At 42.8% G+C, this 12,965-nt stretch overlaps 1 protein-coding gene across 1 annotated transcript in view; it reads left to right on the forward strand.

The window, feature by feature from the left end:
- The window catches only part of LOC133630321 (collagen alpha-1(XXI) chain-like), a 33,559-nt gene extending 22,455 nt beyond the window's left edge, over window positions 1-11,104 (forward strand). The window contains exons 9-10 of the mRNA XM_062021883.1: window positions 10,725-10,898; window positions 11,006-11,104. Of these exons, the coding sequence (XP_061877867.1) occupies window positions 10,725-10,898; window positions 11,006-11,104 (273 nt within the window). The remainder of the gene's footprint in view (window positions 1-10,724; window positions 10,899-11,005) is intronic.
- The last annotated feature ends 1,861 nt before the right edge of the window (window positions 11,105-12,965 follow it).

Consider the following 12,965-nt stretch of genomic DNA (forward strand, 5'->3'; position numbering starts at 1 on the left):
GTTCCTGAGCCGATGTGGTAATATCCTTTACACACTGATGTCGCTTGTTGATGCAGTACAGCCTGAGGGATCGAAAGTCACGGGCTTAGCTGCTTACGTGCAGTGATTTCTCCAGATTCTCTGAACCCTTTGATGATATTACGGACCGTAGATGGTGAAATCCCTAAATTCCTTGCAATAGCTGGTTGAGAAAGGTTTTTCTTAAACTGTTCAACAATTTGCTCACGCATTTGTTGACAAAGTGGTGACCCTCGCCCCATCCTTGTTTGTGAATGACTGAGCATTTCATGGAATCTACTTTTATACCCAATCATGGCACCCACCTGTTCCCAATTTGCCTGTTCACTTGTGGGATGTTCCAAATAAGTGTTTGATGAGCATTCCTCAACTTTCTCAGTATTTATTGCCACCTTTCCCAACTTCTTTGTCACGTGTTGCTGGCATCAAATTCTAAAGTTAATGATTATTTGCAAAAAAAAAATAAATATCAGTTTGAACATCAAATATGTTGTCTTTGTAGCATATTCAACTGAATATGGGTTGAAAATGATTTGCAAATCATTGTATTCCGTTTATATTTACATCTAACACAATTTCCCAACTCATATGGAAACGGGGTTTGTATAAAACTACTTTTTTAAAGTAATACTTTCTTATTTCTAGCACGAAAAAAAAATCATGACTTTGACACAATTGTGTCTCATAATTAAAACAGATGACAGCCAAATGGACTTTGCTGTTTTATTTTCAATGAAACAATAGAACATACATACCGGTACTCATATAGTAGTACAGTTGTTATTAGTGAGAATATACTTATTTTAAGGTATTTTTGGGTTCATTGATGTTAGCTAATTTTACTTGTTTTGGAAATTCTTGACAAGCCACATTTTCTTGTTCTATTGTCAGATAATTTTGCTTAGTTCAAATAAAATACCCCTAATTTTTTTTTTTTTTTAAATTGTTTTTGAACACTGACTTTTTGCAGTGTGGTGACTGCATTTTTCTCGGCGCACACGAGTGACGTCGCTCACTCAAAGCTGACTAAAAAGTCACATGCAATGCGATTTAAGTCACATTTGAAAAGATCAGACACCAATGGATTCAGGACTATCTCCTGATGTGGCCTGAATCTGATGTCAAAAGATTTGATTTGAAGCACTGTTGAGCGTTTAGATTGGCAAAAAAAAAAAAATATTTATGTCACTTGAGGGCAAAACGTGGTCTTCCGGGAAAGACAGGGAGACTGAGCACAAAATCACAACAAGGGCTAAGCTGGAGAAAACGGGATGACACAAACAGGAGCTTGGAGTAGGTGATGCACTGGTGAAGACACAATATGGTGGACGTACCGTGGAAAGATCTCGCACCAGCAGGTGCGAGTGATCAGACAAAATAGGGTGTGTTGATTACAAACAGCTGTGCTCAGTTGCTCCCGCCCTCCCCTGGGAACCATGGCGACTGACAAATAGAACAGGGGAGCAACATTTCCAGTAGGAGGCACACAAACAACCGACATTTAGGAACATATTTTCATCTGCAATGCTGACCTAGCCAAGAGGCAGCATTTACATGTTAGAGATGTTGAAGTGTGATGATAATCCCTCTTCGCCTGTCATTTACCAATAAAAATGAGTGCGACAGATCGCTCTCAACAGCTCACAAATGCTCCTCACATGCAGGGGTACTGTATTTTTCGGAGTATAAGTCGCTCCGGAGTATAAATCGCAACGGCCGAAAATGCATAACAAAGAAGGAAAAAAACATATATAAGCCGACTGGAGTATAAGTCGCATTTTTTGGGGAAATTTATTTGATAAAACCCAACACCAAGAATAGACATTTGAAAGGCAATTTAAAATAAATAAAGAATAGTGAACAACAGGCTGAATAAGTGTATGTTATATGACGCATAAATAACCAACTGAGAACGTGCCTGGTATGTTAACGTAACATATTATGGTAAGAGTCATTCAAATAACTATAACATATAGAACATGCTATACGTTTACCAAACAATCTGTCACTCCTAATCGCTAAATCCCATGAAATCTTATATGTCTATGTTATGTTCAAATAACAGACACAACAGCCTCTCTTTTATTTCAGTCACTTCCTTAAAAGGCCCAGCCCAACTACGGTGGCTTCAAGGTATCAAAAGGCACAACGTAAATAGCCTGAGTAAGACAGTAGAACACATTACCAATAGGCATTCAAGTATAAGAACAGTATTTAAGATTAACTTGAATGAACACAACATTTCCCCTCCTCTCTTAAAACTTCAAGTATGGAAGGTGGCCACAAAGTCCTGAAAACGCTCAGGGCGTGCACGGGCCCTAACAGGCCGAGGCTCAGGAGCAAGGGGGACCGGCAGTGGGGCCGGTGCTGGAGCAGGGCACTGCGCGACCGGCACAGCCTGGGCGAGGGGTGCTGCCACTGGATCGGGCACCGGAGGGCGTGGCCCCAATGCGGGAATGTTCGGTGCCACCCCTGTGACGTGAGGCTGGTGAGGAGGGGCAGGTACCTTGCGCAGGCAGCTAGCGTGCCAACGGGATCCATCGGTTAACTGAAATGAAGCTGGGCCCAGCTGGCGGCTGACCTGGTATGGAGCAGACCAGAATGTTGACAGTTTGTTGGCGCGGTGGGGCCGGCGCGCTCTGACCCAGTCCGACACTCTGACAGCTGGCCATTTAGCCCTGTGCTTCTGATCGAACCTTTGCTTCATGGAAGTTTGTTGTCCCTTGACGCGAGACTTGACTGCTGCTGAGCATGGTCGCGGGCTCGCGGCCATCGGTGGGCGGAGTCTCGACAGGGGAAGCACAAACTCTCGACCCACCATGAGGCTGGCAGGAGAGACCCCTGTTGTAGAGTGGACAGTCGCCCTGTAGTGGAGGAGGGTCTGATTCAGTGCAGCCTCCAGCGAGTATCCCTCGGACATGTGAGCACGCAGTCCATTCTTCAGTGATTGGTTGTACCTTTCCACCCCCCCGTTTGCCTGGGGGTGGTAGACGGAGGTTCTGATGTGAGTAACACCCTTGCTGGCAAGGTAGGCGGTGAACTCCGAGGACAGGAACTGAGGACCGTTGTCCGTGGTGATGGCTCGGGGTAAACCCCAACGGGAAAACAGGCGGTCCAGGAAGGCGACGACGGCAGCAGAGGTGACCGTTCCCATGGGAGCCACCTCAGGCCACTTGGAATGCAGGTCGTAGACCACCACAAGAAACCTCTGGTGGTGTGGCACATTATGCAGCTCACCACAGATATCAAGCTGGAGATGGTCCCACGGTTTAGTTGGCCAGTCCAGGGGCTGGAGTGGAGGCGAAGCGGGTGGCCCAGTCTTCCCACTGGTGAGGCACGCTGCACAGGAGCGGATGAGTCCCTCCAGGTCTCGATCGATGGCGGGCCACCACACTGTGTCACGGCACCTTTGCTTGGCTTTGACTATGCCAAGGTGACCCTGGTGTGCCATCTGTAAGACACACCCTCTGAGGGCTACTGGGATAACAGCGCAGTGTCCCCGGGCGATGCAGGCCTCACCCCAGCATGACAGTTCGTTCTTCACACGGGAATACGGCTCTAGCTCAGGTGGGACACGGGAAGGCCAACCGTGTCTGATGTAGTCACGCAGCATGGTGAAGACAGGCTCGGCTGCTGAGGCCGTCTCCAAATCACGAAGGGAGACAGTGTCCTTCAATGGTGAGTGGACCAGGTGGACCACGTCTTCTTCGTCCTCCGGGAAGACAGCGGGGCCCTGGGTGGTGGCAGGACGGGACAGGTAGTCTGCCACCACGTTATTCCTGCCAGGGGTGAATTGTAGCTGAAAGTCATACTGCTGCAGACGGTCTGACCATCTGTGAAGACGGAGGGGCCTGTGCCCCACACCAGAGGTAGACATCAGGGTCGTCAGGGCCTGGTGGTCCGTCCGTAAAGTAAAGGACCTTCCGTATAAGTAGAGATGCCAACGCTCACATGCCCATATACAGGCGAGTGCCTCCCGTTCGCCCACTGAATATTTCTGCTCAGTGGGGCTGAGCGCCCGAGAGGCAAACGCCACCGGTCTCTCTACGCCATCATGGATCTGTGACAGAACGGCACCTAGAGCCACTGCGGAAGCATCACAGGTCACGAATGTGGGGCTGTCCAGTTGGAAGTGCGCCAGGATCGGAGACGTGGTGAGGAGCCGCTTCAACTCGTCGAAACCAACCTGGCACTTGGGAGTCCAAGACCATGGTGTCTCCTGCCTGAGCAGCATCCTGAGCGGGGCCGTAATGGAGGAGTACTGAGGCAGGAACCGCATGTAGTAGGCTGTCATCCCCAAAAATGATGCCACCTGGGAGGCCGTCGCAGGAGTGGGGACGTCGATGATGGCATCCACGTTCGACTGGAGAGGCGAGATGCCGTCGGCGGAGACACGGAACCCAACAAAGTCTATGGCGGGTGCAGCGAAAACACACTTCTCTGTGTTCAGCGTGGCATGGTGGCGCTTGAGTGCGGTGAAAACCTGTTCCAGGCGGGCATCGTGTGTGGCAGCATCTGGCCCATGCACCACAATATCATCCAGATACACCACAGTCCCAGTGCAGCTAGCGAGGATTGTGGACATGATTTTCTGGAAACAACTCGGCGCTGAATTGAGCCCAAAAGGCATCCTCGTGTAGCGGTACAGGCCAGTGTGGGTGATAAACGCTGTCAAGTCCCTACTCTCCTTATGTAAAGGGACTTGTAAATAGCCCTGGCGCAAGTCCAATTTACTGAAAACTCGGGAGCCGTGGAAGTGTGTAGTGAGTTCCTCCGTCGTAGGAAGAGGATATTTGTCAGGCACCACTGCCTTGTTCACTTGGCGGAGGTCGACGCAGACTCTCAGTCCGCCCGACTTCTTCTTGGCGATGACAATGTTGGACACCCATGGGGAAGCGTCGATGGGCTCTATGATTCCACCAGCCTGGAGGCGTTGAAGCTCCTGCGTAACGCCGTCCCGCAAAGCCAGGGGAACACGGCGAAGGGGCTGGACCACGGGAGGCACGCTGTGGTCCAGGAGTGGCTTGTGTGTAAATGAGCTGAGGCAGCCCAGGCCGTTAAACAGCTCCGGCTGGTCGTGTTGCCTCGGAGACGCTACGTGTAGAATCCGCATACCGCTGTTGTCCTGCAGGGTAAAACCCAGGCTAGTGAAGAGGTCGAGGCCCATGATGTTCTCGCCGCGGCGCGTGATGTGGAACGGGAAACGGTCCACAGCTGTAGAGGTGTAGCGAACCGGGAGGTAGAGAAGGCCGACGACATCGATTTTGCTGCGGCCGTAGCCACAGAGGGCAGTGGACGGGGGCTGTAGCTGTCTGTTCGGGAAGAGCAGGTTGCAGGTGTCGACATTCAGTAGTGACACTTTGGCCCCAGTGTCGAGGAGGAGAGGGACACAGCAGTCATCCAGGTAAACAGGGCACCTCGAGAAAGTCGCTGAGTGGGGGCCTACAGTGCGCACAGGCACCGCCGGGTCATGTGACTGTGCATCAGGGTAATCGGCCGGAGCGGACCGGCACCACCTGGCAAAGTGGTTAGGCTTCTGACAACGGCGACAAGTTTGGCCCCTAGCAGGGCAGTCCTGGGCCCTTGTTGCATGGCGGTTGGAGCCACAATTCCCACACCGTCTCTGTTGACGTGTTGGCTGGGGACGCGCTACCTGTATAGCAGCATCAGGGTCTGAGGTTGATAGCTGTTGCACTGACTGTTCAATAACAGGGGTAGGCCTATGAGGCTTATTTTCCGCAATTTTGGCCGCACATTCAGTAGCCGATTCCACTTGTATTGCGATTATTAGTGCGTCATCAAGTGTCAAAGTTGCATCCTTGAGTAACAACTCCTCCTGCACTCTGGGATTAGACGTTTTCTCAATGAGCTGGTCTCGAATGAGTTCATCAGTGAGGTTGCCGAAATTACAGTTCTGTGATAGGGCTCTTAAATCTGCTACATACTGCCTGGCAGACTCACCCGGGCGCTGACATCTTCGTCTGAACTCCAACCGGCGGAGTAGGATATTCTGTGATTTTACAAAATGTCCGCTCAAAGCTGTTATGACTGCATCATAAGTGTCCAGCGTACCGCTGAGAGAATTGAAAATTCTGTTCCCCTCCGCTCCAAGCAGGTGTAGGAGAATGGCGCGCTTCCTCGCGCTAGTGGCATTGTCCAAACCTGTGGCCAAAAGATACGTCTCAAAAGACGATTTCCACTGATTCCAGGGAATGACAGGATCGCCCGGGAGGGGTAGAAACGGGTCCGGAGGTGGCAGGGAGAATATAGGTGTGTCAGCCATCCTCGTTCGCCAAATGTTATGTTCAAATAACAGACACAACAGCCTCTCTTTTATTTCAGTCACTTCCTTAAAAGGCCCAGCCCAACTACGGTGGCTTCAAGGTATCAAAAGGCACAACGTAAATAGCCTGAGTAAGACAGTAGAACACATTACCAATAGGCATTCAAGTATAAGAACAGTATTTAAGATTAACTTGAATGAACACAACAGTCTAGTCTCTTACGTGAATGAGCTAAATAATATTATTTGATATTTTACGGTAATGTGTTAATAATTTCACACATAAGTCGCTCCTGAGTATAAGTCGCAAAAAAAACTGCGACTTATAGTCCGAAAAATACGGTAAATGTGTTGGAACATAAATAAATATTTAGGATGGACGAAGACTTTTCAAGCGTAAAACATACACGGAGACAGAACAGGTAGTGGACAATATAGAAGCCTTTGGTTTTGTTGTTTGTAATTATACTTAATTATTACTGTTATGATTTATGATACTTAAAACAGTACAGTCATTTGACAATGAGCTTTGAGTATGTGCGTGACCAACTTCTACCAACCTAGTCACGTCCGTTGTGTCCTGGAGCAAGACACTTCACCCTTGCTCCTGATGGGTCGTGGTTAGCGCTTTGCATGGCAGCTCCCGCCATCAGTGGCGAGTGTGAATGGGGGAATGTGGAAATAGTGTCAAAGCGCTTTGAGTGTATTCAAGGTAGAAAAGCGCTATACAAGTATAACCATTTACCATTTACCTGCCATGTAAGTCTGTGTCGTATAAAAGGAGTAAAACATCAATACAGTTTTCCAATTGTTGTTGAAATCCTGTGATTTTGTTTTTAGAACTTTTACGGGGAATTTTGCCTATCGTTCACATTCATTATGAGGGACAAGATGACAAAAGTCGTATTTTAATTTTTTTTCGCTTTCTAACATATACAAATCCTCTATTTCTTGGTAGCTAGCAACGCAGCTAAAGGGAGCAATCAATTCTACCACAAAATCATTTTAAACAAGCATTCAAGAACTGTCAACAATACTTCATTTACCTGTAAAATAACCGACATTGTTATTGTAAGAGCGAACACTGAGGAAGGGAGTGTAGTAACACATCAGCGTGAAGTGAATTATATTTATATAGCGCTTTTTCTCTAGTGACTCAAAGTGCTTTACATAGTGAAACCCAATATCTAAGTTACATTTAAACCAGTGTGGGTGGCACTGGGAGCAGGTGGGTAAAGTGTCTTGCCCAAGGGCACAATGTCAGTGACTAGGATGGCGGAAGCGGGGATCGAACCTGGAACCCTCAAGTTGCTGGCACGGCCACTCTACCAACAAAGCTACAGTGTTCTACGGTGTTAGCCGTAAAAGCTCTCCGCGAAAAGGTATACGACAACACGAAACACATTTGAGTTTGAGTTCAATCATATTACAGTATCTGTAAAGTTTTAGCCCACAATCCATGTTTTGTTTGTACACAGCGAGCTCGACAGTGTATGTACTGTGGTTGTAATAACAAGCCTGGTGCGCTGCTTGTATCAAAATTAACAGTTAAAGTTTGACTCACTCGATGGACAGTTTTGCGTTTGGTCCAGCTGGCCGGGGACATTTTGTCTTGTTTATTTGGGTAAGCACTCCATTTATGTCGAAATAGAATGGCTTCAAATTCCACATTTACCAAGTCGTCACTTTTACCTCACTCTGTCGGCTTCCGTCTGCTCCAACGTTTCACCCTTCCTTTGTGCTCGCTTCTAGAAGCAGTAGTTCATCCTCAGTATGTTCAGCTTCAAAAATATAAGGTTGTGAATCCTCATTTGTCCAAAAATAGTCGTTTTCATTGTCTGTTATTGATTGTGCCATTATTAGAAAACACACACGTCTTTGTTTCCAGAAGTAGGAACACATTTGTTGCCAGAAGTCGGAAGTGCGCTGCTATGGAAACGGAAATCAATGCGCTGAAGACATCGGCATTGGTTAAAATGATCAAAATACGGTAAATATTGAACATAATACATATTGGTAAGAACCTGCCTAATGAAAACACCACTATATAAAACGTTGATGTCATGTTTACATTAGCTGCATCTTTCAAGGTTTTTTTTTAATCATCTTTATAATTCTAATTATTGTTCTTGTCTCTCATAATGATTTTGAACGATAGGCAAAATGGCCAATAAAAAGTACAGTTCCCCTGTTTAAAACATTAATACCAATTCATAAAATCTCAAGATGAATGATCACAACTTTTGTTGCAAACATTTGGAAAAAACTGACGCATATTAAGGCATTTGGGGCCGCCACAATCACAAAAAAAGCCAGCGAAATCTTGCAGTTACTGAAAATAAGTCACCTTAATGCTATGAATGAGTTTCTTGTTTTAAGCATTGCAGTGTTTTTAATCAGTTGGCAAATGTTGAAGACCTCTTAAGCTCAAAGAAAATACGACGTAAAAGGTAGTATGAATGGAACACTGGGAATTTTGGGGGTGTGGAAAATTGTTAGTCCAAAATTCCCTAACAAGCGTCAACAAACAGGGTGGAATAAAAAAGCCAATAAAGAATAAAATATAGCATTCACACAAGGAGTGATTGAGGATGAAAGGTGACAGATGCCAGAGGAAGGCTCAAAGAAAATGTTTCTAAACCACGACAGTTTATTCCGCTGTTGGAAACTTCCTGACCGATGGAACACACGCTTCTATTTCCACGGCAGTTGGAGGTAATAACATATCCTGTTAGATGGCAGGCAGGTTTTTTTTTTTCCGAACGTACACACCTCCACGTGAGCGTGCAGCATTGAGCATGCAGACTGCAATTATGTTTGTTTGATTTGATTCATTTTGATGTGGTGCACGGTGCTACTCTGTGATTTGTCATTTGCAGACGATGGACACAATACCTGCTCTGTTTTCTTGTCCTTTTCTTGGTTTAAGACTTGTAGAAAGTAAAAGAGACAAGACTGTTTTGAAAAAATACCAACATCAGAGTTAAGAATACGTGTCTGGCCTATAATCAATACATTAGATATAAAAATGCAGGTAAGAGAAGTGCTTTTCAATTCTACCGACATTATCACAGTTTTCATAGAGCGCGGGTCTCCGGTGCATTTTATGTTCAGTAATAAACAGTGTTAGTGGGGAAAAAATACAAAACATTAAAAATATACCAAAGTCACTTGCTATCTTCCAAAAGTAAATAATTATTTTGAAGAATCCTGAAGCCAGACGACGTTCAAAATCAGCCCAAAAATGTAATCACTTTTTCCATATCTTATTTCGGACATTTCCTGTAGGTTTCATCAAAATCCACACACAATAATTTAAACTACAGTATATACATATATATATATATACATATATATATATATATATGTATATATATATATATATATATACATATATATATATATATACATACATATATATACATATATATATATATATATATATACATATATATATATATATATATATATATATATATATATATATATATATATATATATATATATATATATATATATATATATATACATATATATATATATGTATATATACATATACATATATATATACATATATATATATATATACATATACATATATATATATGTATATATACATACATATATATATACATACATATACATATATATATATATATATATATATACATATATATATATATACATATATATATATATATACATATATATATATATATATATATATATATATACACATATATATATATATATATATATATAAATAAAAGCAATGTTTATCATAAGATATAATGTAAATCCAATCAATCAGTTCTAGACAGCCTCAAATATAAAGACAAAACACATTTTATACACATAAATAATTTCCATTGCTTTGCTACCAGTTCTTTCTTGAATTTAATTGTGTTTCTCATCTTTTTTGTTCATCAAAGTGCTGGCACTCGCAACTTTCTTTGGTCCCAAGATGGATTATTCTGCAGTCACACTCAATAAAAAAAAGTACAGACACTTGAATCGACAATGCGTTGATTCTCGGTTCTGCTGAATAATTTGCAGGAAAATGGATTAATTAGTTATTCGTACGACAATTAAGACGGTAAATGAAAAGCAAGGGAAAAAATTGTTGCAAAAATCTTGATTAAAACCGAATCATATCAAAAGTGAGGTAACACTGTGTTGGTCTTGTTTGCCTAAAATATTGTTTTTCTTTTGGTAATAATAATTTTAACAAATTAAAGGGGGAAAAAAATTACAAAAACAAAGTCAGTGTCTGTATCGGCACTACTGGCCGGGTGTTTATTTGGTATCAGATCGATACCAACATGTACTGTATCCATGCCTGCTGCCAAATGATCAGGCAAAGATTGTTTGACTTTGGTGAAAAAAAAAAAAAATGTATTGCTTATTGTGTACGCACCCTCAGGCGCTGTATGATGGAATGTGGCATCAGCTGAAACTCCTGGTGAGGCCCAGTCAGGTCACCAGCTTCCTGGATGACCAACAGATCCAGGAAGTATTGCTGGAGCCAGCTGAGCCCATTTATATCAACGGGAAGACACAGGTGGCCAAAAGGCGTGGAACAGACGTTACTGTGCCTGTGAGTACAAATAATAACATATGTTGGGTATGTTAAGTGTTGATCAAAGCAAAAAAAAATAAAAACAATAATATTATAATCATCAAGTCATCATCCTCCATGTTCAGATGGAGATTCAGAAACTGCGACTATACTGTGATCCTCATCAGAGTGAGAAAGAGACCGCCTGTGAGATCTTCTCTGTGGTAAAAACCTTCAACCTATGAACGTATGCAAAAGTTCTATGAATGTATACAACCTGAAAATAACCTTCTCCTCCTTTCGTATTCTTTTTTGCTTCGGGTTGACAGGATGATGAACGGGTGAGTGAAATATTTCAATATCTCTATTAGTTTATTGACAAGTGCTTCCAAATTCAGTCAGATGTTCTAAAAAGGTTGGAAATGCCTGTTTAAAAAAAAATAAAAAAAAAACAATAAAAAAAAAAAATCTACAGAGTAGATATCAATGCATTTACTAGGTGTCTTGTTACGATATATGCAGGAATGATACATACTTTTATTTTGTAGTGTGGAATGTTAGGAAAGGTTTGATCAAGTGAAATTAGTCAAACAGAGCACAATGATAGCTATGAAAAAAATTATATATTTATAATTAACCATCTAAAATGGACTTTAAGTTAAAGTGGAGTGGTAATTTTTTATTTATTTTTTGCCAACATCCAGTGGTCACATCGTTTAAATTCAATTAACCCCTCCACGCCACGCCCCCTCAAGATGATCCGAAACTGTCAGCCATTTTTGTAGATTGTGAGACAGTGGCGGACCAAGAAATATCATACATTAGAATTATATTCTACTATTGGAAATGGTAACGACTAGGGGAGTAACGGTACGTGTATTTGTATTGAACGGTTTCGGTACGGGGGTTCCGGTTCGGTTCGGAGGTGTACCGAACGAGTTTCCACACGGACATATTAAGTAGCGTAACGCACGTTGTGTAAACAATGCACACCGAGGCACAACAAACGGCATGCTAGCAGCTAACGGGCTACGATAGACTGATCATACGTCCTCTTTTGCGGAGCTGTCAGGGCGGAGTTTCTTAAATGCCTCAAATGTCCGGCATTTTGAGTTAGGGTTGCGTGTATTTTCAATGTACGTTCAGGGTTAAGAAGGGGTGGAAAACAAAACAAATTGTGCGCGCAGCAGCATTCGTGAGGGAGGGGCAGAGACAGAGAGAGCGAGAGAGTTATGATAAACGCGCATGCGTCGCCAGGCTCTGCTTTTTATCCATAGATTTATCAGATTTCATTTTTTATTATCTATAGCGGGGGTGTCAAAAGTGTGCCCCGGAGGCCATTTGCGGCCCACAGCTAATGTTCTAAAGGCCCACGGCACATTCTAAAAATACTATTAAAATAAACAAAAACTTAACAAAAGTGAAATAAAAAATATTAAAGGTTAAATGTAATTTAGAAAAAGTTGCAATGTTGACTAATAAAACAAAGCTGTTTTTTTTTCTTTCAAACTGTCATTGCTCAAAACATAATATTGAATCAAAATCAATGTTATTATGAATTATTGACCTATCCAAGGTTCCGATTACTTCACATCAAATATTCCACTAAGAAAAATATTTTTGGTGGAAGATTTTGCAAATTTGGTAAATAAATAACCCAAAAATTTATATTTTGTTGTTTTCTTACTGTACCGAAAATGAACCGAACCGTGACCTCTAAACCGAGGTACGTACCGAACCGAAATTTTTGTGTACCGTTACACCCCTAGTAACGACGGATTTCAGCATTGTAGGTGTAGGTACATGTAGGTGCCCGAATCTGAGAAAAGCAAAGAAGAAGAAACTTTAAAAAAATTAAGCATCCCAAAGTTTTATTAGCTTGGTATTTCAACGACTACCGGTGTTATTATAATGTCCGTCTCCTCATTTGAAACGACATACAGTATGTCCCTGCATTTTACATGACCTGTTTATCTTTGTATCAAATAGTAGTTAGCGACAATGCTACATAGCTAACGTATGATATTTATCATTGCAAGTCAATCAAAGCTTCTGTTATTAGATTGAATCTACCAATGCCATTAATTGTGAAGAATCACACATTTT

The sequence above is a fragment of the Entelurus aequoreus genome, linkage group LG15, assembly GCF_033978785.1.
Source record: "Entelurus aequoreus isolate RoL-2023_Sb linkage group LG15, RoL_Eaeq_v1.1, whole genome shotgun sequence".
NCBI classification, from domain to species: Eukaryota; Metazoa; Chordata; class Actinopteri; order Syngnathiformes; family Syngnathidae; genus Entelurus; species Entelurus aequoreus.